Source organism: Dinoponera quadriceps, unplaced genomic scaffold (assembly GCF_001313825.1).
Source record: "Dinoponera quadriceps isolate SergipeBrazil2010 unplaced genomic scaffold, ASM131382v1 scaffold3897, whole genome shotgun sequence".
NCBI classification, from domain to species: domain Eukaryota; kingdom Metazoa; phylum Arthropoda; class Insecta; order Hymenoptera; family Formicidae; genus Dinoponera; species Dinoponera quadriceps.
In genome coordinates, this window is record NW_014557882.1 from 43544 (window position 1) to 67426 (window position 23883).

General features: G+C 40.1%; 2 protein-coding genes across 3 annotated transcripts in view; one reads left to right on the top strand and one right to left on the bottom strand.

The window, feature by feature from the left end:
* Positions 1 to 844: 844 nt before the first annotated feature.
* On the bottom strand, positions 845 to 7132 carry LOC106749490. Its single transcript, XM_014628990.1, has 4 exons — positions 5771 to 7132; positions 5041 to 5611; positions 2761 to 2982; positions 845 to 2285 (listed from the first exon to the last, which is right to left on the bottom strand). Exons 1-4 carry the CDS (start codon positions 7078 to 7080, stop codon positions 1866 to 1868), a joined length of 2523 nt encoding a protein of 840 aa, XP_014484476.1. The 5' UTR covers positions 7081 to 7132; the 3' UTR covers positions 845 to 1865.
* Positions 7133 to 9211: 2079 nt separating this feature from the next.
* Positions 9212 to 23883, top strand: part of LOC106749491 (organic cation transporter 1-like) — a 30280-nt gene continuing 15608 nt past the window's right edge. The window contains exons 1-3 of one of the 2 annotated variants that reach the window (XM_014628991.1): positions 9212 to 10360; positions 19161 to 21024; positions 22321 to 22692. In XM_014628991.1, the coding sequence (XP_014484477.1) occupies positions 20899 to 21024; positions 22321 to 22692 (498 nt within the window). In that variant the 5' untranslated portion in view covers positions 9212 to 10360; positions 19161 to 20898. Of the gene's footprint in view, positions 10361 to 19160; positions 21025 to 22320; positions 22693 to 23883 lie in introns of those variants that run through there. The other variant, XM_014628992.1, reaches the window with a different exon arrangement.

Genomic DNA, 23883 nt, shown 5'->3' on the forward strand with positions numbered 1-23883 from the left:
TTTTTTGCGATTGGAAATCTAGAAACTTCGTATCTTTATATCATAAATTTTAATTTTACACTTTCGACAGTATCCTTCGATACAGCCCAAAATGGTATGTTGGTCTTGATGTTATTCATCGATTGGTTTGATCAGAGTTCGGTAGGAGTCACTCTTAGTTCGAGTATTGTGACGCATTACCGAACGGTCTGTCGGCAAAGAAACCAACCCGAAGAGACGTTCCTTCGGATATATCGAAGCTGTCTAAGCTCTTTACGGACGAGTAGCAATGGCATTCCTATTGCATGTAAATTTCTCCATACGACTGTACGCGCGTAGACGCGCACATGAACGCGACGAAACGGAGCTGAGCGCTGCGACTGCAGATACAACCTGACTGTTAGTTTAGCTCAGTTTAATTTAGTTTAGTTTAGTTTAGTCAATAGTTCAGCGGCCGTTATTGTACTCCGCGCGCGCCCATGGCAGCGAGAACGCGCCGAAGGACCACCCCCATCATTTGCATACCGGGTGTGCCCGCGTAAATACGACTCGGAAAACTCTGCTCTTGGCACATCAAAGGGACGAGACGCGAATTAACCCTCGCGTTACCATCGCCCGCAAACAGAACCGGCGAAATATCGGCTTTGTGTGCGCGCCGGCTTCATTGTTGCGCGTTAAACGCGCCGCCGAGAGGACGCGTCTTGGCGCGCGCTGATAAAACGGCGCCGTTGTTGCTGGTTCCTTGGAAGGCCTTGCGAGTCTCTTGAAGTGAACAAAGGGCGATATATAGCATTCTCGGCGAAACAGAGCAGATTTGATGGGCGGCTGACGAAAAAGGGCGCGACGTATATTTGCGTATATCGAGTATTTTTCCATGTAATTTATTACAGCTGCTACGCTCTTTTATTAACTTAACCGTCGATGTACATGATGCATCTCTCAGCAGTTCACGGTTTGTTGCTTTGCAAAAAAATCACATATAAAATAGTCCGAGCTTTGCAGTGTTACATACGTATTTGCATATACATGCATATACCATATGGTACACATATATGTGTGTGTGTGTGTTTTCTCTAACGTATTCAGACAAAGGCTCTCATTGCCGTGAGTCTTACGCGTGGCTCAAGGAACAGTGCAAAGTAATTCACACGACACGTGGTAAGGTGTTATTTACTAAGATAACAATTGAAATGTAAATACCATGTATATTTCGCGATTCAATATCAATATTATCTACAATAGAAATCTCAATGCTTCTGTTGTGACGGTATGTAAAGTAAATGAAAACGATTGGAGGATCCTTTGCGTTGGTCGACTTGTCAAGTATAAAATTAACGAGTAGTAGAGTAGAATGCGTGCAAAAAATAATGATAGCTTGAATCATGTATGTGTTCTACTGTATAATATCTCATAGCCCATATATATATCGAGGTCTATATAAAATGTGAATAATATAATATAGGTAATGTAATGTAATGTATTAGAAAGTAGAATAAAATAGGATGTAAAACGAATAGAAGCGAAAGTAGTTTAAGAATAGGATAGAGATATGAGATATTTCCAGAAGAGAAACTGTAAGTTTTATTAAACAAGTAATAATTTAAGGCAATGGTATGTTATTTAAATAAGTATAATTTCTGTGATAAGAAGGTGGGTTATGTAATAATGTTTTTCGTTGTTTTTAGTTATTTAGTTGCTGTTTAGTTTTCTGATAGTTTTGATTGAATATAAGTAGAAAGTACATAAAGGGCGGAAATGTGTGGAAGAATGAATTTTAGAACAAATATTAACCAAGTCCTTTCCTGGCAATATAAGCTGATGTAATAATAAATCTAATATATCGAGGTCTATTATAGATATTATCGCTCGACCGAAAGTACGATGGATTAAGAGTTATGGAGAATTTTGTTGAAAGCATTGTAGGACGTTTCTAGATCAAATATCAGTTGTCTGACTTGAGTGTCGGACAGTTCATCTGAAGCGGACATATTATCAAGGGTCTGTAACCACTCTGAGATCTTCTCTTTGCCGTCGAAGTCGCTCGGCAGTATGCTGAGGCGATTCATGGTGTCCATGAGATCCCTCAAATCTGGATGCAACTGATCCATGGCTCGAATTTCCAGGCGTAACTTATCCATAAGCGTAATAAATAAGGAGACAATGTCTGCGATGCATTTGGAAGTGTTGCCTTTGTCATCCTTTATTGTGATTGGTCTGTCTTCCTTGATTCTCTCGAGGGCGGCTGGACAATCTAAGCGGAATGCTCTGGTGAAAGAATCAATTGTTGGAAATTGATCACTCTGTACCTATAATGATGAACAGTTGATTGTTAGAGAACAATACTCTCGTAAATGAAGAATATTTTTAGAAAGTGTGCCCAGAAAAAAATTAGTCTTAAATCAGGAATATATATTTTCATATATAAGCAAGAATATTACAATCTTAGATTTTCAGTTTTGATTTGATTAAATTTGTACTGACGCAAATATTATTTGAACTCAATTGGAGACTAAAAATTTTATAAGAAAATTATAATATTCTTCTTTATATATGAGAATATTTATTCTTGATTTAAAGCTATTACTTTTATGCAGAATGTATCTAACTAAATCGATATCTAAAACAAAAGAGCAAAACAAATTTGCCATGAGGATACTGAAAATATATTTGATTTTGAATCATGTTTCACATATTTGGAAGTAAAGAAAAATAGCCAAAATGATTTTTCACCTCATCTTACCAACAAAGGGTTAATTCTTGCTTCATATTCTCGACACTCACCTGCTTGAATGCTGCTCTATATTGCACTAACAATTTGCTGCACGCAGCTGTGTATTCTTTCGGTGTAACGCAATCTCTGATATAAGCCTTCTCCAAATGCTGCAATGTATTTACCACAGCATACAAATCCGCTTGATTATCGTGCTTTTCTCTCTCACGGGCGTTTTTGTAAAGCTTCACTTCCTCGTATAATTCGGGTCGATCTTGAGTTACCGACATTATTTATCGGAACTATAAAAAATCGATTTCAATGACATTTGCTTCTTAGGTTATGCACAATAGTGATAATTACACTTATTTGCTGTAAAAATATCTGTTACTCTCGCCAAGTAAATCTCTCGTCAAGGATACGCAAAGTAGGCTTAATGAATCTTCGTAAATTAGGTATTTAGTTGATGACACACCTACTATCAAGTGGGACACGTCAACGATAAAAGTATCCTAAGATAGCATTATATGTTACTCACTTTTGTGCAATATAGATTACCGATTTTAGTCGTTTATCTACGACGTTGTGATTTTCACAATGAAGTATTATAACGTTAAAAACAAATGCAGATCAACCCAGAATCAAGTAACCTTCTACAAGATACGAAGAAAAACACTGACAAATTGTGTGAGATACAGAGCCATCTCTTGACCTGAAATTACACTCTCGTAAGTTGCGACTGAATGAGTCGTCTAGCGCCATTTAACGGTGACACGAAGAAACTTATGATACCTGCGGGTTTGAATCTTGATTAAATATATCCGTATCGGGGAAATAGACCCGTTATTTTCTATTAATTCCGAATTCTCCGCTAAGAGTCGCCACTATTTTTAAAGGAAAATTCAAAATCGGGACAATTGCCTAATAGAAATTTGGAGTTTTTCGGCCTACAAGAAGAAAATTCGAATTTCGTATTCAATATGAAAATCCATTCAATAGTTATCCACTTCAATAGTTATCAAGAAATACATTTTCCTGTTGGATACAAAGTACGTTGCTAAATTCACCGAAAGAAAAGTGTTGCAGCTTTTGTTGTGTCGACTGTACCGTATTTTAAGCAGAAGTGTGCCAAAGAAAACGAGGAGGAAATTTTTAGCACAGCTAATAATGAAAACAGCTCTAATTTTTAAAGAATACCACAGAACAAAATGAAAGCCATGGTTTCAAGGTTTCATGCTTCTAAGAAAAACCATTGTAAAGCTAAATAAAATTAAGAGTGAACATACCTCATTGAAAATTAGTTCAGTCAAACTAAAAGGATATTTTTTTCTTTAATCATGGTTTCTTTTTATTATGTAAGATTACACAAATTTGTGCGAACAAAAAAGGGCTGTAAACAGTATCGACAGACCAGACTTTCTTTTTATTAATTATTTATTCCTAGATCGCACAATGACCTAAAACATGATTTGCTACGAAAACCAACTTTGTTACATTATTAAAAAATTTTTACAAATTTCTTCTCAAAAATATAATTTTATTTTGCGAATATCTTTTTCGCAGATAATACAGTCTTAAAAGCAAAACTTCCGTTTATTAAATATATAATTTGTCGTGTATCAACGATAACATTATAAATGTTAATTTTTCTTATAATATATTGTTTCCTTATGTCGTAGTATTACGCAATAAAAACGTGAGTTCTTTTTTTAATTTATACTTGGAATAGTAAACAGCTATTTATTCAATTGCAGTTACACTTTTATCATTTGTATCACTATGTCTGCAGCAATGTTAAATTAAAAATAATATCAACTCACATACATATACATACATATATATATATATATATATATAAATATATATTCAAACTCCCAATCACTTTCTGCAATCAGATTATCACAGTTATAGCCTGTATTTTTAGGTAATAATGAAAACAAAGGTAAGTTCTATTTTTCAAAGAATACTACAAAACAAAATCAAAGCCATGGTTTCAGAGATTTCATGTTTTTAGAAAAACCATTGTAATGCTAAATAGAATTAAGAGTGGACATACCTCGTTGAACAGCAATTTAGCCAAACTAAACGGATATTTTTTCTTCACTCATGATTTCTTTTTAGCCTGTACAAAATTGTAAATCAGGACACGATTTAAGAGACATAATATAAAAATATTTTCATTACGAGAGTCTAATTGCACTTTATAAAAACTGAAATATTATGAAGTTTATAACACATGAACCGTACGAATTAAAAGTGCTGTAGAATTGCGATTTACGTGAGTAGAGTACACGTGAGCAAAAACCGTTAAAATATAATAATCTTTGGAAGTGTACCAAAAATACATATTAAAAGTCAAATATTCGTTGCATCACATCGGGCTTGTCGGCACTAGGCCTTCTCGAACAAAATGGTAATTCTCTCTCCTCCTCTATACAGGGACAATTGAACTCTTTGACAACTCGTCTCTCGCGTCTACGCGAGTTATCCTTGTCAGAATCCAGATTAGGTATCTCTTGACTTTGACTTATGCTTATGTATATTGCTTCTAGAGTGAGATCGACCTTATCTAAGACGTCCCAAGGTGGGTGAACGTTTATCACAACTGGCGAAACCATTTTCAGAGTACCTACTATATCACAGACTAGCATAATTGTCAGATCTCTGCGCGAGGTTCTCCTCGGTGGAATCTGGACTTCGGCTTCTTCGATTTCTACGTCACTTTGCAAAAGATTAAAGCGATCCTCGATCAGGGTCGCCCTCAGGAACTGATTACCGAACCGCATCGAACAATCATGCACGAACACGCGGATAAATTGCGCTGACGCAGCGTCATGCTTCTTGTTCATACGATGACGCCAAATACGGATGCTGGATATTTGCGTGTTAATCAAAGACTGTAACTTGGCAACCATGCTTCCCCTGTAACGAAAACACGACATCAGACGTTGCAAGTTGCATCATAATTGCTGCGAAGCTGTATCACTTCACATAGTACAAAAGCTTATGTTAATATAGTCACAATGTCACAACAATATTGTTGCAAGCTTCTGTGCTGTATGAAACGGTTCTTAGACTTACTTTTTAGGCTTCTGGTGTTTCTTTCCAGAATCCAAAAGACGCGCATACATAGTTTTGTCCGGAGATACTTTCGACGGAGTACTTATCGTACTAATAACAGGAGTCTGCGTCGATTTGCTGCTTGTGACCTCTTTAGTCAGAGATGGCACCAGGGAGATCTTCGTGGATAGATGCGTACTGTAATTTTGTATAATTTCTGCTTCGGAACAATAAGTTTCATCTAAGTCATTGGAAATCATTTGTGAGGACTTTGATCGAGAGATAAATAAAGATTTAGCTGACAACTGGGATGTCCTGACGACTGGTAACATATCCTGTGTATCGACTTCTTCTATGCAATTATTCAGACTACTGGTACTGCCATTTAAAAGCTTGCTACATTCTTCTTTGTCTCTGTTTTCATCACTCGTATCTGTTTCTATTCTTGCATTAATCTTGTTAAAACTCGAGCTATCTCCAGAACCTGTTTGTTGTGTCTGTGATAAAAGTATCCCTGTGCACATTTGTGACTCTTTTGGACTTTCTTCTGTTTCGATTTGTAAATTAGTTTCTTTAACACTGCTATCTGAATCTTCTTCCAACTCATTGTGATCCACAGTCTTCTCACTCACAGTATCATAATTATTATCGAGCTCTACTTTGTGCACAGTTTTATCGTCATGTAACTTTGAATGTTTCGAGAAGACATAGTCATCTGTGCCATACCATAATTTTTTTCGTCTTCTCTTGTAAGAATACAAACCTGCGCCAAGGACAGGAGATTCACTAGCAATCACCTCTGTACAAGGCGGTGTGTAGTGTATCTTATGTAAGTATTCTTGTTCGTTCCGATTCTCTTCTTTACTTCCAATATCAGGTTGTATCGTGCAGCTTGCAGAATACTGTGCATTCTGTCCCTGGCTACCTGTGTCACCCATGCTTCTCACCACAGCATGTCTGTTTATGCGAGTTTCTTTCCTACGTCGTTTTCTACTGTTACTGCCCAGCACCGGCGACGTCTCGTAGGTTTTAGTCGCCGACTTCCCTAAAACCGGGGACGATTGCAAACTATCGCTCGGATCGGACCCGCCATCTTCGTGAGTTTCGATCCACTTGCGCACGTAGTCCTTCTTCTTGGTGCACGGTATGCCGGCCACACTCCGCTCGATCACAACAGCATGATCCGACGTCGCGAAGCAGCCAAGCTGGTCCGCGACGTCGAGCTCGAGGATCGATTGTCCGAAATTCAAGCACTTCACGTGACGCGGCTTGCCGTCACGCGATGTACTTTCGGCAGAGCGTCTGTGGCTCGATCTGAAGCAATCTGACATTGAAAATAAATCCTAACGGTAAGTAGCCCGTGTTTGTTGCAAAATTGTACGACATACGTGATAACGTTCAACGTCGCACGTGCACTAAGCGCCGCCATATTGTCGTTGCCTTGACGACCAGTGCGTATCTGCGAACTGTTGCACCCTGCGTTCAAGTCACCAAATTCCCCGTGAGATATTTTCTGAAGGTGTCGTGAAATTACAATATAAACCGAAATGGCCGTGATTTTTAAGATTTTTAAAAGACTCCAAATTCTATAGTTTAAAAAACTGCTATTTTCAACTTTTCCTCGGGAAGAAATCGAAAAGATCCGTGGAAAAATTGAAAAATATGATTTCTTCCGCTTTTTTATTAATCCGCGGAAAAAAACCCGAAAAAATTATGAAAAAATTGAAGAAACAAAATTTTTTCCGAATTTTTAAAACAATGTCGAATTCTGAAACTTTGAATTTGAAGATCGATGCTCTGAATAGAGAGTTCAATGATAGAAATTTATTGATAAAATTATCAATCAAAATAATGAAAGTTGTTGAGAATAAAAGAATTTCATAGACAATGAAGGACTTTATCCGAAGGACGTCCTGGGAATGTTCTTAAGACGTCCTCTAGATGTCTTTAGGATGTTCCATGGAGGTATGTGCTGTATAGGTTTGTATTTTACGTAAATTTAATAAAAAACCGATTTTAGCATTTCGATTTTAATTTTGCCGCCAGTAATTTCATAAATAACGTTATAAGATAAAAATCTGTAGTATCACGATGCTTAGTTTGCACTTTATATTATAAATTTTGTAATTTGATGAAATATGAATTAATATTTTATCACAATGGGAGTCTCGTATCGTAAAATTATGAATCCACAAGAAGTTAATGTTCCGTTCAGAAGGAGTGAAATTGAAAAATACGTATGAGAAATTAATTTCAATCTATATCTTCTCAAATCACGTGCTACGTCCACATATTCATACTTTTATAGATTAGTTCCATATTTCCATTGTTCCCATAGTTTAGGTCCGCATTCCCATTGCAATGGCTTACTTAAATGTACAAACACGAGATTTAGCGTGATAATATATTCCATGTTCCGCGGACCTGCTTCAATAACATCCGCTGTAGCTCTGGTTTGAGTATGCGGATGTGATACTTGGACGACAGTATCTTACCCCGATACCGAGTGCTCTTATTCAAATGAAGCGACAAGGTGTTCCTTCCGACCCCATTCGACCGTGATTGATGCACGCACCCTTGCGCTCTTGCAACTTTGATAAACATGTTCAAGCAGAATATTTTTCAAAAACCACCGCGAATCCTCTAGCTTCTTTTCAATTATATTATAAGATAGAAATTATGGGAGGAAAGAATAGAAAGTTAGAAAAAGAGGAAGGAAAGATGTCACCGTCATTTATTCCGAAGAAAGTATTAGAAAATTTGTTTGCCAATTTTGGGAGAATTAGTCCGATATCAATAATGATTGACTAATTGAAACGACGAATTATTCCACCGAGTTACTCTAATATTTTGAATCCAATCTTTCTCGTTTGGCTCGAAAACCAAAAACGACGTATCCTCGTCAAGGTGCTTCTCGAGGTTCCTGCGCGCTGATGCGCACGATACTACAAGCGAGTCGTCTTTTGCGGTTGTGAAATCGAAGGATGGAGATCGGCGGGAAAGAGCGAGGGACACCGAGAGAGCAGGCGAGAAAGGGTTCAGGCCGCGGTGTGGAAATTTAAATCGGCGAGAGAGCACCGCGTTGTGCTGGCCGCGCGGGCACAATTACCGGGCGGCGAGTGCGAGGAACCCTCTTCTATATATTAATAGTCGAGATAGCCGCCTATGTCGCGTTACCGAGAGGGCCACCTCGCTTGTGACGGGGGGAGCCCAGGGGGGCAGGGGTCCCAGAGGATTGTTCAGGGAAGTGGAAGGGGTGGGAAGGGGGGCGAGAGGACTCGAGGAGAGGCTCGTACGCTCGGATCGAGGAAGATCGAGCGATCGGATCCGCAGGACGGCTGAGAGAGGAGTCCGAGGGGGCCGGAGGGGGGCCTCGAAATGATAGATACGAGGACGGGATAACGCGCGGACCCCTTGCATCCACACGGTAGCCTCAGTTCCACTTCGCGATGGAGGCTACTTGCTCCTTTTGGCAATAGGTAGTGACGCACTCTTTGTTTCTGAAGGCAGACGACAGGCAGAGGAAGAGAGGAAAGGACAAGAGTAAGAAGGGAAAAGAGAGAGAGAGAGAGAGAGAGAGAGAGAAGAGAGAGAGAGAGAGAGGAAGTACGAGGAACGGATAGGACACAGTCGGACAAGAAGGTAAAGAGAAAGGAGAGGAGAGAGGGTGAAGATCGCGCTAGAGGCGAAGAGAAAGCACGCAACAAGGGTAAGAAAGAACGAGAGACTATGAGGATGAGAGGGTGTGACTGAAAGAAAGAAGACAGCGAGCGTGTGCGTGCGTGTGTGCGCGGAGCATCGACGATAAGGAGGAATCGGTGGTGGAAGACGGCGGGGACAGATAAATCGAAAGAGAGACACGTCGTCCGGCTGGGCTTCCCGAAGAGCCCGATCCGTCCCGTATCTCGAGCACCGGGTGAGCACATCCCTCTGCGCTCGGCCCTGCGGCGAGCGCGCTTCCGGTGGCGGTGTTCGCGCGCGCGAGGGATGATGACGCGCGGTGGTGGTCTAGAGGAGCGTCGTGAAGCGCGTTACTCGCAACGAAGCCGCGCGTAATACGTACACGTCGTCATGGCAGAACGGAGGTGACCGGATGCCGGGCGGTGCAGTGATTCGATTGATTCGCTGAAGAGTGTTCGTGGCTTCCACCGAACTTCCGAGTGCCGCGTTAAGTGCGCGTACGTGTGCGTGCGTGTGCCTCACTTGCGTGTAATACATGCGTGCGTCCGTGTAACGTGCGTGCTCTCTCGTGAGCGAGTCGCTAGACGGTCAGATTCAGACTGTACACCGCAGTACACAATCAGTGGTAAGGCGCGCTTGTGTACATACGACTCGCGAGAGAAGAAAGGAAGGAAGGAAGGAAAGACGGAAAGAAGAGGGAGGAAAGAAGCAAGAGAAGCAGTCAAGTCTCGATTGGCCACCGAGCTGGTGGTCCAGCCAAGTGAGAGCATCGTCGTCGTCACCATCGTCATCAGCCCCATCTACGCGCTGTCGCATTTCAATCAGCGCAGCGCAGAGGAAGCGGCGGCCGGACGCGCGCCCGCTTCACCACGGGCCTTTCTTGGATTCCCGGGGCGGGCAGGAAATCGCAGGGTGTGATCGCGATATTGGGTAAGATCGGAGGATATTGCTCCATATCGAGACGAGAGGCACCAGAACGCGGGTGTCTCTCTTTGTCCGATTGCATAGCGAAGACGAGTGACGTCTTGGGTTGTACTTTGATTCGGAAGTTCGTGAAGTTTATTCTTCGGTCGGTTTGTGAAGAAATATGCTCCCGCCGCTGCCGGGAAACTCTTCCAGATAGCGCGAAACTTCCTTTACGTTTACTTTGGGCGGCACATCCAATCGGTTGATCGCGTCAAAGAATCGACGTCATGGTGAAGCACGTCATCCGCTACCATTTCTCTTATCTAGGCAGGGCTATTATACTATTGCTGGGATATAGATGACTACATCCTTAATTTCACGTAGATTAAAATTTTCGCCAGGTGCGAAGACGCGCGCGGCTGTTTTTCGAGATCGATTCCGATGATCGATCCGATTCAATTATTCGCAGGACTCCATAGCGCCATCACCGGCACATTTAGCGGAGAAAAGTTTATTAGATTTGTCTATGCGCAATAATAATAATGATAATATGAAAAAGTAGTTAATAAATTTAGAATCATTCAAGTAGTTAACAAATCAGAATTATTCAATATAGTTTTAATTGTTGGACATATATACAATCTGTCCAACAAACACAGCGTGGTTGATAAAATTTTTCTTTCTGCATAAAAAAAAAGCATTAAAATCGACATACCATTTTGATTTTTAGGCTCTAAAGTCTCGTTGAAAGTGTGCGATTAAAATTTATGTGCATGGATGCAAAACCAGCAATACTTTTCTATCAATGTATGATAGTCTTATGAAAATTATTACATATTTATATTGTTATTACATATTTTCTTGCAAATAACTATTTTTTAAGATATTTAAGGATTCTAGAAACTAGACCTCAAAATTGACATATCTCATGATGAGAGGAAATTATCAAAAAAATAAAATAAGAGCACTGAAATTGTATTTTTTTGTATATCCATTATATGTATCTTCATATATCTTTAATCTTATATATTAAAAAATTTTTGTTTAATTTTATGATATAAATCGTTCCTTTATTATGCGGAAAGAGATCTCCTAACTTCTTCCCGACCATCTTAAACAAACAAAACAACAAAACAGGAGAAAATCAATCACCTGTAGTTTCAGCTATATTTTGTGATATGATATTTCCCAGCAAAATTCAAATATGTCGATTAAAAGACCAATAAATTCAGATACTTTGATTCACAAATAACCCAATACTATTTTTTTTGCGTGATTCAATGACAAAGAATAGAGAATTACACAAGATCCAAAATAATTTAAAAAGGTCAAAACTTACACTATAAAATAGTATTATCAAATATATTGCTTACTACTGATTTGCAACTTTAATTTTTACAGAAAGATAACTTCACGAATATTTCAATACAACGAAAAATCAACGACGAAAATAATACAAACGAATGTGCTTGCAAAGCACAGCTACTTAAATTTCATTAACTATTGTATAAATTAAACGAAATTCATGTGCTGTCCGACAGAGTTCAGTACTATACAGCCAAGAAACATGAGTATGTCGGTTTACCATACCTATGTCAATTTTGGTGCTTTTCTTCTACAGTCCAACATAAGTATGATCAACGAACCTTTTTTCTATACATTGTTTAACGGATCATTTCCAAACGAACTTATAGCAAGATCTTTTCCCACAACATGTTGTACATAAAGTTTCAATTGTTATTTAGCTTTTGTGCAAGACGGACATTTTCCATAATGAGTATGCAAAACAAAGTCGTCGTGAGAAGCGGCTGCTGAGTATATAAGGAAATCAGAAACTATTATAAGTGAATAAAGCAATTTAAAAAGATGACAGATAATAAGGATGTTTACTAAAAATTGTCGGCTGCCGCGTTATGTAAAGAATAATCGAAATTGAAGAAAAAGATTGTAAATGTGTCTTGTGAAATTATTCGAAGCGCTATCTACGTGTTCATGAAATGGCGTAAAATAGCAAAAAGTATAATGAAGATACCTCTGCCTTGTTTGAAACTGTTCGAAAAACGTAAAAGAAAGAAATGCTTGGGCGCAAGAAAATATCGATCGCACAATTGAGAATATAACTTTCCCCGATAAATTTTCCTTCTTGCTACTAAATATAATTATTTAATCGATTTATAAAATATAAAGATTTTTATATAATGAATATATATGTGCTATTATGGAAAATATGCCCCGGAAATGCTAAATAATTATCAACGACAATGGCGATTGGATGATTTATTAACATAGAAACGTTTTATATTGTACTATATATATGTATAACCTTATATATGAAGGATCGATGAAAAATGTGTCCTAAATTAAAATACATCGCTTTACTACTACCGTTGTGATGAAGTAAAAAGTTTGATAAACTTGATGACATGGCCGATTATATATTTTTTCGTGTTTGCGCGTCTTATGACTAAAACATCGCGCAAGATGCACCGTTTATATATGCATCGATATAAAACTTTAGCTGCCTTCGTCACATCGAGGAGAATATTTAGCCGAAGTTTCGCGAACTAAGTAATGTCTTGGCGGAATATCGAGTATAAATACGCCCATAAATAAATATTGATATCATCGTACATCATTGGCGAGTGTGCTATTGAACATTTTTCAGAGCTTTATCAACGCGCAAAATATTTCCACGCACTCGTCAATTATCGGAGACCGTAAGAGCGTAATCGTCAATATTTTCTCAACGTTTCACAACATTTGCGCGGGTAGAACGAATATCAACTTATATAATCCCAGATATCTCATCATTCTCGCGAAGCAACGGAAGTTGCAATACTATTCACCATGATCGCTCGACTGCGATGTTGCACTCCTGCAAAAGGCGAAACAGAGTACGATGGAATTTTTATCGAGTTCCAGAGTAAAGTAAAACATTGTGCGATGAAATAAAAATAAAAAAGATTAAAAGGTAAAAGTATCGAAAACTCCGCGACTTTGGGCAAATCGTGAAACGTCCTACGTTACGTGAGAACTACGTCTAGGAAAGCGACGCGAGTCTACGAAGAATCGCGTAGGCGCACGAATTCGCGTGCATCGCGCAGACAGAACGGTGGAGACGAGCGGGAGAGCCGCGCGCGTTTGAGGAAGGAAGGAGAGGGATGGGTAGAATGCGAAGGCGTGCGAAGCGGAATGACATTGTTTGCACCCGTGACGTCACTCGTAATTGTAACGAACAATGAGAGGCGCAAGTGTGCACGCGTGCATATGCTCGCGCGAGCGGCATGGGGTCTAGGATTACCCGACGTCAGCGGCTATAGAGGCCTGGGTAAATAGAAAAAACGCCATGGCGGACAGTCTCGGTTGTAGGTTGAAGAAACCGTGCGTATAATTAGGACTCAAGTGTACACTTTAACTGTAACAGATAACATTATAGTTTAATTAATTGTTTACGATCGTCTCATTTCTGCGGTACGGAGGCGTTTTATCTTCCAAGTGTATTTGTGTGTGTACATTTGTTCCAATTTTTCTTAAATTTTTTAACTATTGTCGGTTAGTCTTGTATTGGTTACTTTATTGTTTATTTCTTCTTAATGCCTTGCGGCTTTGTATAGCTCCCGGTTTATACATACGTTTGTTAATCATTGTTCATTATTTCACATCATCTTATCTTCTCCTTCATGCTTCATCTTATCCTGTTCCTTTCTTTCCCTTTCTTCTCGGCTTGTATCTCTCCTTATTATTTTCGGCTCCTTAAAATTAAACAAATCTTCAAATCTTCTAATGTAACCCATTTCCAGAATCTCTACTCTCTCACATTTCCTAATTAAAACGTAATTAAAATAAAACTGGATGATTTGTATAGATGATAAATTATTTTTATTGGCAAAAATTATGTTGTAATAACTGCGGAATTGAAAATACTCGTCAAGGTGTTATTGGTTTATAGTTTTAAAGTTTCGGAAAAATTTGTTTTTTCCCCATTTTTCCACGGATTTCTTCGATCTCTATGCCAAAGGTACAAAAATTCGTTTAGAAAAATTCACGTATATTCAATTAAAATCTGCTATATTTACTTTTTTCCGTTAAGAAAATAAGAAACCAAAAAACTCTGCGGCAAAATGAAGAAAAAACAGGTTTTTCCAAAACTTTTAAAACTATAATAAGTTGCTAATAAATTATACTAAATGTCTTAGGCTTTGTATTTTTTAATAAATTAATTCTGTTTTGTCAGAATCGATCGAGGTTCTGATGGACGAGATACGTCTCGATTGAGACCGACGCGAGACGAGTGAATTTAACTCATCAACAAAGCTGAGCAAACCGGATCCGCGTTGCTCAGTCGCGAAGAATAACATCGCTAACACTAAGTTATGACCTTCTTCATAGCGAATTACTCTCACGAGATGATAAAAACAAGAATTATGACATTGCCTGCAAACAGAGATTAAATATATATTATTGTCGGTGTATACAACATTTGTCACGCCACAAAATCACACAAAACTGAGGCACGACGTTGTTACGCGGGGGGTGATGTTAGCTTGATTATGAAACTGTTAACTGTGGCTGAAAAGTCTGTAAACACCAATGTACATTTAGATCGGCGGAATGTTCTCAGAATGTTCTCAGATTGGTGCTCCGACAGATACGCCGATCACGCCATGTCCTGTCGGAGACTCTGATATGTGATCTCCATGATTTGTGATTTCCATCAGACGGTAAACAAAATTTGCAACATTTTGCGTCTGCAAGACAGTCCTCATCATTTGTCGATGAAAGGAGACTTTTTGACGGGAAAATAGAACGAGTAGGAGGAGGGAAAGAGAGAGGAAAAGCAGTTGAGAGACAGACGCGCGTTGCACGACAGCTCGATCGTCGGTGATTTCGTGACGATATCAATTTATCAACAAGCACGTAGACATGCGACTAACGATTTCATCCAGCCATAATTTATATTCCAGCTGTATTCCGCGATATGTCATTAAGTATACATGCCGTCTTTAAATTAGCTTTTTTAGAAGGAACCCTTGGACAAACGAAAATGTGGTCCGGAATGTCGCGCATACACACCATCCAGAAATATAATTTCATTAATTCGTGTGTAAAGTTTTATCTCGCCAAGTGTAAAATATAACGAAAACGATTAAGCACGTCGCACGGAATTCGGGATACTCCACGATAAGGAACAACGTGTATCACCGATATCGCGAATCTCGGTAGTAGTGAATAACAGGTGTACTATTATTAAAAATTAATTGTGCGCGATGAATTGCGAGGTGCTACGATTGCGTGATGATAAATTACGGTACACACGAGCGTCCGTCTTCTTTGGTTCTCCGGTGGCAATTAATAGCCCGGTACGTCGTTTAGATGTGCGATATGAACAATGAATGTGTTGCGAGCGCGTTGTGAGATTTCTATTATTTCTGCCTACGGAGTGCAAAATTATAAAGTGACACAATTAACTTGTCTGCAGTAGCGCACGATCATCGTAATTTACGAGCGAGCTGCACGGAAATATATTTACTCCCCTCTACTTATCATAGCTTGTAACGTACGACGCAGATTAGAATCGTTGCGTGTTATTATTTCCCGTCGTTGTTTGACAGGAACGTATATTCCCGTCGTTTGGCAGAAACATGAGCGCTCTTTTTTTCATAAATAATGCGCACGAATGAAAGAATGAAAAGCCGGCTTGTGCCAGAGGCCAGGGGAGACCGGGGCTAAAAGTCACACGGGTTAGTTGTCATAAACCTTGTATCTCACTTAATAAATAAAGGAGCATATTCTTCTCTATAGAGTAGATTGCTGGTATCGTGTTAGTTGGATATACGAAATGGCTCATGGCTAACGTATTGCATGTCGTACTTGCGAACACTTTATCGAAATTGAACATGGTGAGTAAATTCTTCTTGTCTCCATTTTTGTTGTTCCGTTGGTCTTGGTATTATTACTCGCTGTTTCTCTAGTCATAAGAAATATTGTAACTTTAACTAACTTTTCTTATATTTAGTTAACCGTTATATGCAACATTGTTTAGAAATTAATTTCTAAACAATGATTGAATAATAATTGAATTATTTCTTTGGTTCAAAATAACTGTTCGGGGTAAGTTGATTCAAATGAGGTGGCTTTGACGCGGCATGGATTACCGAATCTTGTTCGAGTCGAATTATTCGGTTAGATTAAGAAGAAGTCATGTTCATAAATGTAAAAATTTCATATAGATTTTAGTTGTTTCTTTGGTTACTGTGTCTCGAAAACGCAAGAAAATACACAATGTAATTTGTTAAAGTTTTTGCTTATGTATTTTTCATTTATTTTGTGTATTTATCACTAGATCGTGCTTATATTCAATAATTGCAGAACAAACGATGAGGTACAATTTAGGTGAATGGTACTCGTTAGGCAACTATTCCCTATACATTTTCTTTCGTTAAAATATGAAAGACATGTGACAACCGACCCTGGATATGAGGTCAGTTGTCCCATTTGCACGATTTTGCTTAGAGATAAATAACTTTTTTCGGTGTAAGAGGCTGTATAAGGAATATATGTCTTTTTATAAATATAATATAAAATATAAGATTAATATTTATTTTCTAAAAACTAAAAAAGGAATTACATTAAAGAGAATTACATTAAAATGTGCACGATATTATGAAATATTGCATAAATCCTTGCACTTTCATCAGTATGTGAAAAGTGACAATAAGTCTCGTTGTCCCCTACGACATTAGTCACTCTGGGTGTGCAAGATTTCTCTGGCGCCAAACGAGCGCGAGATTTGCATTTTGCTCCGCAACCCCGCGCGTTCTGCCGTTGAAAATAGCGTGCGATGCGCTACTAAGCAGCGAGATAATAGAAGGTATTTTTGTTGGAAGACGCAAAGTTGCGTCGCTGTTTACTCCCATCATTGTTATCGGCACTTACTTCGCCACTTTTCTGCTGTTTCCACAATTTTTCCGTATGTGCGCCTCCACACTCTTTCGGCCTCTTCGTGCTTCATGCTTCGTGCTTCGCGACAGTGACGACTTAATTGCGAGGAATCTAAATGCGATCTAAACACGAGTTCGGCTAATAGGTTTGAATGATAAGAGCGCGCGATCTGCGATCTAAAATAAAAAATCGAGATTTTGAAGAATCAGCCGTGCGGCACACTTTCGTGATCGTTCGGAACTTTTCGTCCTTCAGTTATTTGGCACGTGATAGGTCGCAAATGAATGGTACAGAAAAGAGATGAATACTCGTATAACGGATGCTGGAGATTAAAATGTTCGAGGAAGTCGTCACGCGAATTTAAAGCGTCTGAATGGACACGCGAATGAAATCCGAGGAAAGTCTCATTATGCGGATTCAGGACGTTCTGAAAAATAGAACCGAAAGTGAGACCGAGGACAAGTGACAGGGAGAGAATGGCCGAAGAGGAAGGTTCACCTCCCAAGAGAATACAGAGCGTGCGAATGCATCGGCATCTCTGAACAGCGAAGCGGAGTCTCTACGGTCAGAAATTCTGCCAGATTTCAACTCTATACCCGAATTGAAATTTTAAATTCTATATTAAGTCTTCAAGTAGAGAAAACGAAAATAAGTTCCCATTTGTAGTGCTTATTGTGCCCCTTTGATGTTATAAATGGGAATTGAAATCTCCAGAGTCTAAATTTAGTTCTATACAGAAAAAAATGAATCTTAAATCAATGATCTTATACATAAGCAAGAATATTATAATTTTCTTAGAAGATTTTTAGTCTTGATTTGACTGAATTTATATCGATGTAAGTATTACTTGCACTCAATATAAAACTACAAAAAATCTTCTGATAATATTATTCTTGCTTATATATGAGAAAATCTATCGTTGAATTTAAGACTATTTCTCTTCTGTGTATTTAACACTAAATCCATACTAACACTAAAACCATAGATATTAATTTGGCTTCTGTTTTCGGTTTTTGAAGAGTAATTTTGATATTATTTGCATTATTTAAGATTATATTCATATTCAAAATGATAAAAAGTTGAGAAAAATCATTAACTAATACAAGAATGTGTATCATCTATAGCAATTTTAAAGATTGCAGCCAAAATGGCACCATCGTCGGTTCTAATGTTAAGTCTTCAAGTGGAGAAAACTTTCAATATCTTCCCAATAACTTCCCATTTGTAGCATCGAAGGAGCACAATAGAAGATCTTCGGAAACTTAATGTGGAACTAAACTAGACTTAATGTTATAAGGACTAAAATTTCGACGCGGGTACGTCTGACAATGAGGATCGCGCCGTGTCTTCGTGGACGAGTCGGCGGGCGAAGAAATGAATCGCAGCCTGAAAAGAATGCGTCGAAAGAGACACCCGCGCGGATTTTATCAATAAAAAGTTTTTTTCTTTATTCCCCCTCTCCCCCAGAGAGTAAAGAGAAAAAAATAGGTCATCATAGGGAGGCTTTGTTTTCGCTGCCGAGAGTTTTCGCTAATCTCGCGCGCTGTCCATTTCGCGATATTTACTCCCGGGCCTCTCATCATTTGTACAGATAACCGCCTGCACGCGATATCTATCCTGTCGCTTTTTTTCCCGAGATAACCGAGCGTTTCGCGCGTCTGTTTTTCCGCGAGAGACGACGGTGTTTTCCGCGACCGACAGGCGGCCGACGGACGCGGAACCGATTTCTCTTACGTCAGAGTCCACCGTCAGTCCGGTGTTATCATCGCTGTCATGAGAGTCGCGCGATTGCGAGTTGCACTCGCGGAAAGCAGCGAATGGCACTCGCGAGAGAGAGAGACCGGCGATAACGCGCGCGTTATGAAGAGAATTTCATTTGCAGAAGAAAGACAGAGAGAGAAGACGAAGCGACGAGGCGGACGAGCGTCCGGAGACTGCGGCGGCGAGGCGCTCGACGAGGAGTGACGAGGAACGACGGCGGCGACGGCGGCGGCGGCAGCGGCGACTCTCGATCGGCCGCGGGAGGAGGTGGAGCAGCGACTCCGACGAAGATGATGTTCGGTAGGGTCAGAAGAGAGGAGGTCTTCTCCGGCAATGGCTGATCGCTGTGGCCGCGATGCCCGCGGCGTTCGAGCCGCTCTTTCGCTCTAGGACGAGGACGTGGAGAAGCGTGAAACTTGCGCGACGAGAGTCTCAGCGCGCTCTCGCCGGATCCACGCGCTCGTGATCGCGATCGTGACGTGGTGGGCGGACGCGGAGCGTGAACGCGCGCGAGGATGAAGGGACCGTCCCTCGAGCCGCAGAACTAGGTGCGTTGTCGCGCGAGTGAGCCGCGGACGGTGTCGAGAGCCTCGCGCGAATCCGGTCGCAGCGAGCGGGCTGCAACGAGCGCGGAAGAGAAGCACGCTTTGTTGAGTGAACGCACGCGCGCACACGTTCGAGAGAGCGGGAGAGCGAGAGAGAGAGAGAGGATCAAGTGGACGCGCTTCATCACTTCCGTAAACAGTCCGACGAGCGAGGGTTAGTGAACGTGTCGACGCGAGTGCGGATCGCGATCGAGTGCGAATCGGTATCTTCAGTGGAAGTAGTTCGCGCTAAGAGTGCTTGATCGAACGAAAGCAGGGGGTGGTTCAGAGCGGAGCCGACGCTCGGAGTCGCTCGAGGTGATCGTGCGGGATAATCCCTCGGTCGCGAGGGGGTTCATGTGCACCGAAGACTGACGCGAGCTCCTCGTAGGTAGGTAAGAGCGAGGTGCGCGCTGTAAGTGAAAACAGACCATCCGAGCCGGAAGCGCTACTCGGACTTCGGCAACCAAGTGTGCTATCAATCTTTTTCTTCTTCTCTTTCTCTCTCTCTCTCTCTCTCTCTTGTTGATTTTCTTTTCTTTCGATCCTCGGAAGCTCGCACGATCGGAACACACAATGCCCTGGCTCGGAGAACCGAACTGATCGTTACCTCGATCGAGCTGGCGCGCCCTCCGGGGCCTTTCCTTCGTCGGTGTTGATATCGAACTTGACGAATAGAGAGACGTGCGATATGAGACATGAGATGCGACGGGATTCTATGACGGAGATCTGTCAGAGCGCTCAGCCCAGCCCGATGCAGATCAGCTTGGTGCCGATCGGCCGCGACTCGTTGAGCTTACTCGTGACCTTGGCGATATCGTGCGCGACCTTGGACCCCGTGTGCCAGGTGACGCTCGCGTCGTAGCACGCGTCCGAAACGTGGAAAAGCCGTCGCTCTCGAAACAGCCCGATTCGGTTCGCCGGGGGTACGTCGGAGGGAGGCGGGAGAACGAGGAGACTGAAGAGGAGGACGAGAAGAAGAAGAAGGAGGAGGAGGCGGAGGTGGCAGAGACGAAGGAGGGCTGATAGCGCCAAGGAGGAGGAAAAGAGCTTCCTCCTTGACGCGTTGGTGCGGACGAAGGGGGCGCGAGAACGTGTGTTTGTAATTCGGCGTGGCTGCCTTCGAGAATGAGCGACGGCGGTCATGCCGTGTAATTCGAAGGTGTACCACGCTACCGTCGCATCGTGCACGATCGTCGCCGTGCTGGTCCTCCTCGTCGTCGTCCTCGTCGTGGTCAAGCTGTTGAGACGCGGCAAAGTGCCATCGCCGGAAAGATGAGTTCGATCGACTTCGACGAGGTGCTGGTACACGTGGGAGAGAAAGGCCGATATCAGAACATCATGTACTACTTGCTGTGCATACCCGCCACCCTGCCGGCCGCCTTCTTGGCGTTCTCGCAGGTAAGCAATGTCGGCAGAGCGCGGCCGCGAGCTTCGTAGGTACACGGAGAAAAATATTATTGTACTACGATAATTATTTTGTTTTTTTTTTATTCTTTTGCGTAATGGCAATCTTGAATAGAGAATATTTTCTTGATAATAATGTTAAAATGCACTCATCACAAATATTAGTAAAGCTCATTGTCATTTATTAAAAAAAAAAAAAAATGTGTTCTTTTTTCAAGAATATTATAAATCGGAGTTTTAATTTTGGTGTTTTAATTTAATATTCTTGATTAAAATACGAAACTTACTATGATTCAGAATATATTTGGAATAAATTTGATACTTATGATGAACTGATGATATACTTGCCGATATATAAACTTATAAAATATTTGAAACAAACAATATTTATTTGAATACAGTATATATTTTTCTGTGTGTACCACTGTACAACACATTATCGGTCGCGGGGATCGTTGAAACGCGGATTTGGTCGCTATAGTTTCGAATAGTAATAGGACATTGAATGTGAAAGATCGAGTAGGAAAAAGAGATATTTTTTTTTCAATGGGAAAAAAATATCTAAGAAATAAAAAATATTTATTCGATGAGTACTACACTGAAAGAAAAAAATGCTACAATCTTAATATTACTTACTTAATCCAAGTAAAATAATTATCCCAATATTGCTTAACAAATATTTACTTGAATGTAGTATTTTTTTCTTTCGGTGTAATAACATTTATTTATACAAAAATACATATTTTTACACCGGGAATAAATTCTTTTCAAATAAGAAAATATATATTTTATTAACCTGTAGCTTTTCATGTGAAAGCGGTTATTTATTCTTTTTAAATAAGAAATTTAAATTTAAGTGAATATATTGTTGATACACACCGAATAAATATTTTTTAATTTTTTAAATGTTTTTTCTCTCTGTGTACTTTAAATATAATTGTGTTTAAAAAAGTTCTTGCCCGCTACTCCGAAATATAATAGACTGAAAAATTATTATTGAATTAGGGGACACACGAGTTTAGATTATGTTTAGGTTGTTACACATCTCTTCTTTCGACAGCAAACACGGTAATATAACGAACAATATGTCGCTTACAAATCATTTGATGAAAAGATTCAATTGTCCCCGGGGAGAATCGGATTGAACAACATTACGAAATAATAAGGAGTAGATGTATGAAAGTAACTCAATATATTTTCAAGCAACTTTTTTGGGTTTTCGAGTTTCGTGTTACTCGTGGACTCTCTCGAATTACCTGATCTCAATTAAGACTCGCGATTACGAAACAGGTGTTCGTGAGTGCCTCGCCGGAACACTGGTGCAGGATACCGGAGCTGGAGAATCTGACGGATTTGATGTCTTTGGAGGACAGAAAGGCTCTGTCGCTGCCATACTCGGTCAAGTCTGACGGCAGGAGAGTTTACTCCAAGTGTCAAATGTATGACGTGAATTATACGGAGATCATCGACTCGTGGTTGCAGCGTGCCAGTCTGCATAACGCCACCGATGATGACACTTTCACGTCTACCACGTCTTCGTCGTTTCATCCGACGACTCGATTGCCGTCGCCGCCGGTCAGTAGCCCCGATTGGCCGGTCAGCGAGTGTCGATACGGTTGGAACTACGACACCAGGGATTACGATAGCACCCTTGTGACCGAGGTAAACTCGACTTTCTCTCTTTCACCGAAGCGACACGCTCATATTCGCAGGGGAAGCACGATAGCGATCGTATACGCTTCTGGCACTGTCGAGGCGATTCATTTCCTGATAATAAGGCATTCGAAGCATTCATGTCTCGTGGTGCAGTGATAGCGAGTGGGGCAATAATAGTTGTTGAAAAGAGATGGGATCACTTAAAAAAAAAAGAAAGCGATCTAAGCGTCAATGTTAACTTCTGTTTTGTGTGAGAGAAGTGCTACTTACACTAAATAATAATCATGTCAATTGCACAATACAAGAAGGATATGATTCAAACCGCTGAATTTCTTTAACAAATTAATCGAATTATGGGAATCTATAAGTATAGTGGCCATAGGGCATAATAGGATATGATCGATAATTTTTTAGAGATGCGTGTAATTAAATGTTCTGTAATAATTACTGTTAAATGTCACTCTGTTAGAAGTCACTTCATACATATATTACGTGTTCTAAGTAACTTTTGAAAAGTTTTGAATGTTAATGTTAGGGAAATAAATAAATTTTGTATCCCATTATGCCTCGCATAAGAAGCATAATGAAATTAATGCACGCTTTCAATAAAATAATAATTTCGTCCTTTTAAACTATTCTTTCGTTACAAAACTTGTGTTTTTCTTATAGAGGTTAGTCCAAAGAATATTTTGAAGTAAAACCAAGTTGATTTATTTATTTTTAATATGTTTAAAACATGTTTAAACCTTAATATTCCTATTATGCTCCGGGTTCCCCTAGTATAATCGGGGTACGTTTTGTGCTTTCTAGTTTTTCTTTTCTTTAACACACGTGCAGCTACTTGTTTTATCTCGAGGTTGCATTCTAAATTTCTTGGAGTGAAATCTCACCCAAAATTCAAAGCTACAGTGAAAATATCACCATTGTGAATGTTTCATTCAAGCTCAAAACGTGGATTCTGACACTGTTTGGGCGAAAGTTTCAATCGATTGGAGTGAACTTGTTCCCGTGACGGTGGAATACATCAGATTCACTGTTCAGTTTCGGGTTTCACTCAACGATTCAATATGGAAAATTTACTCCAAATATGGGTGAAAGGTTACTCAAATTCCTGCGACTCCATGGTCATTTTTCGAGCGGAATCTCTCTTTAAGAAATTTAGATGATAAAAGAGAAATCATCTTGCGTCCGCAGCGA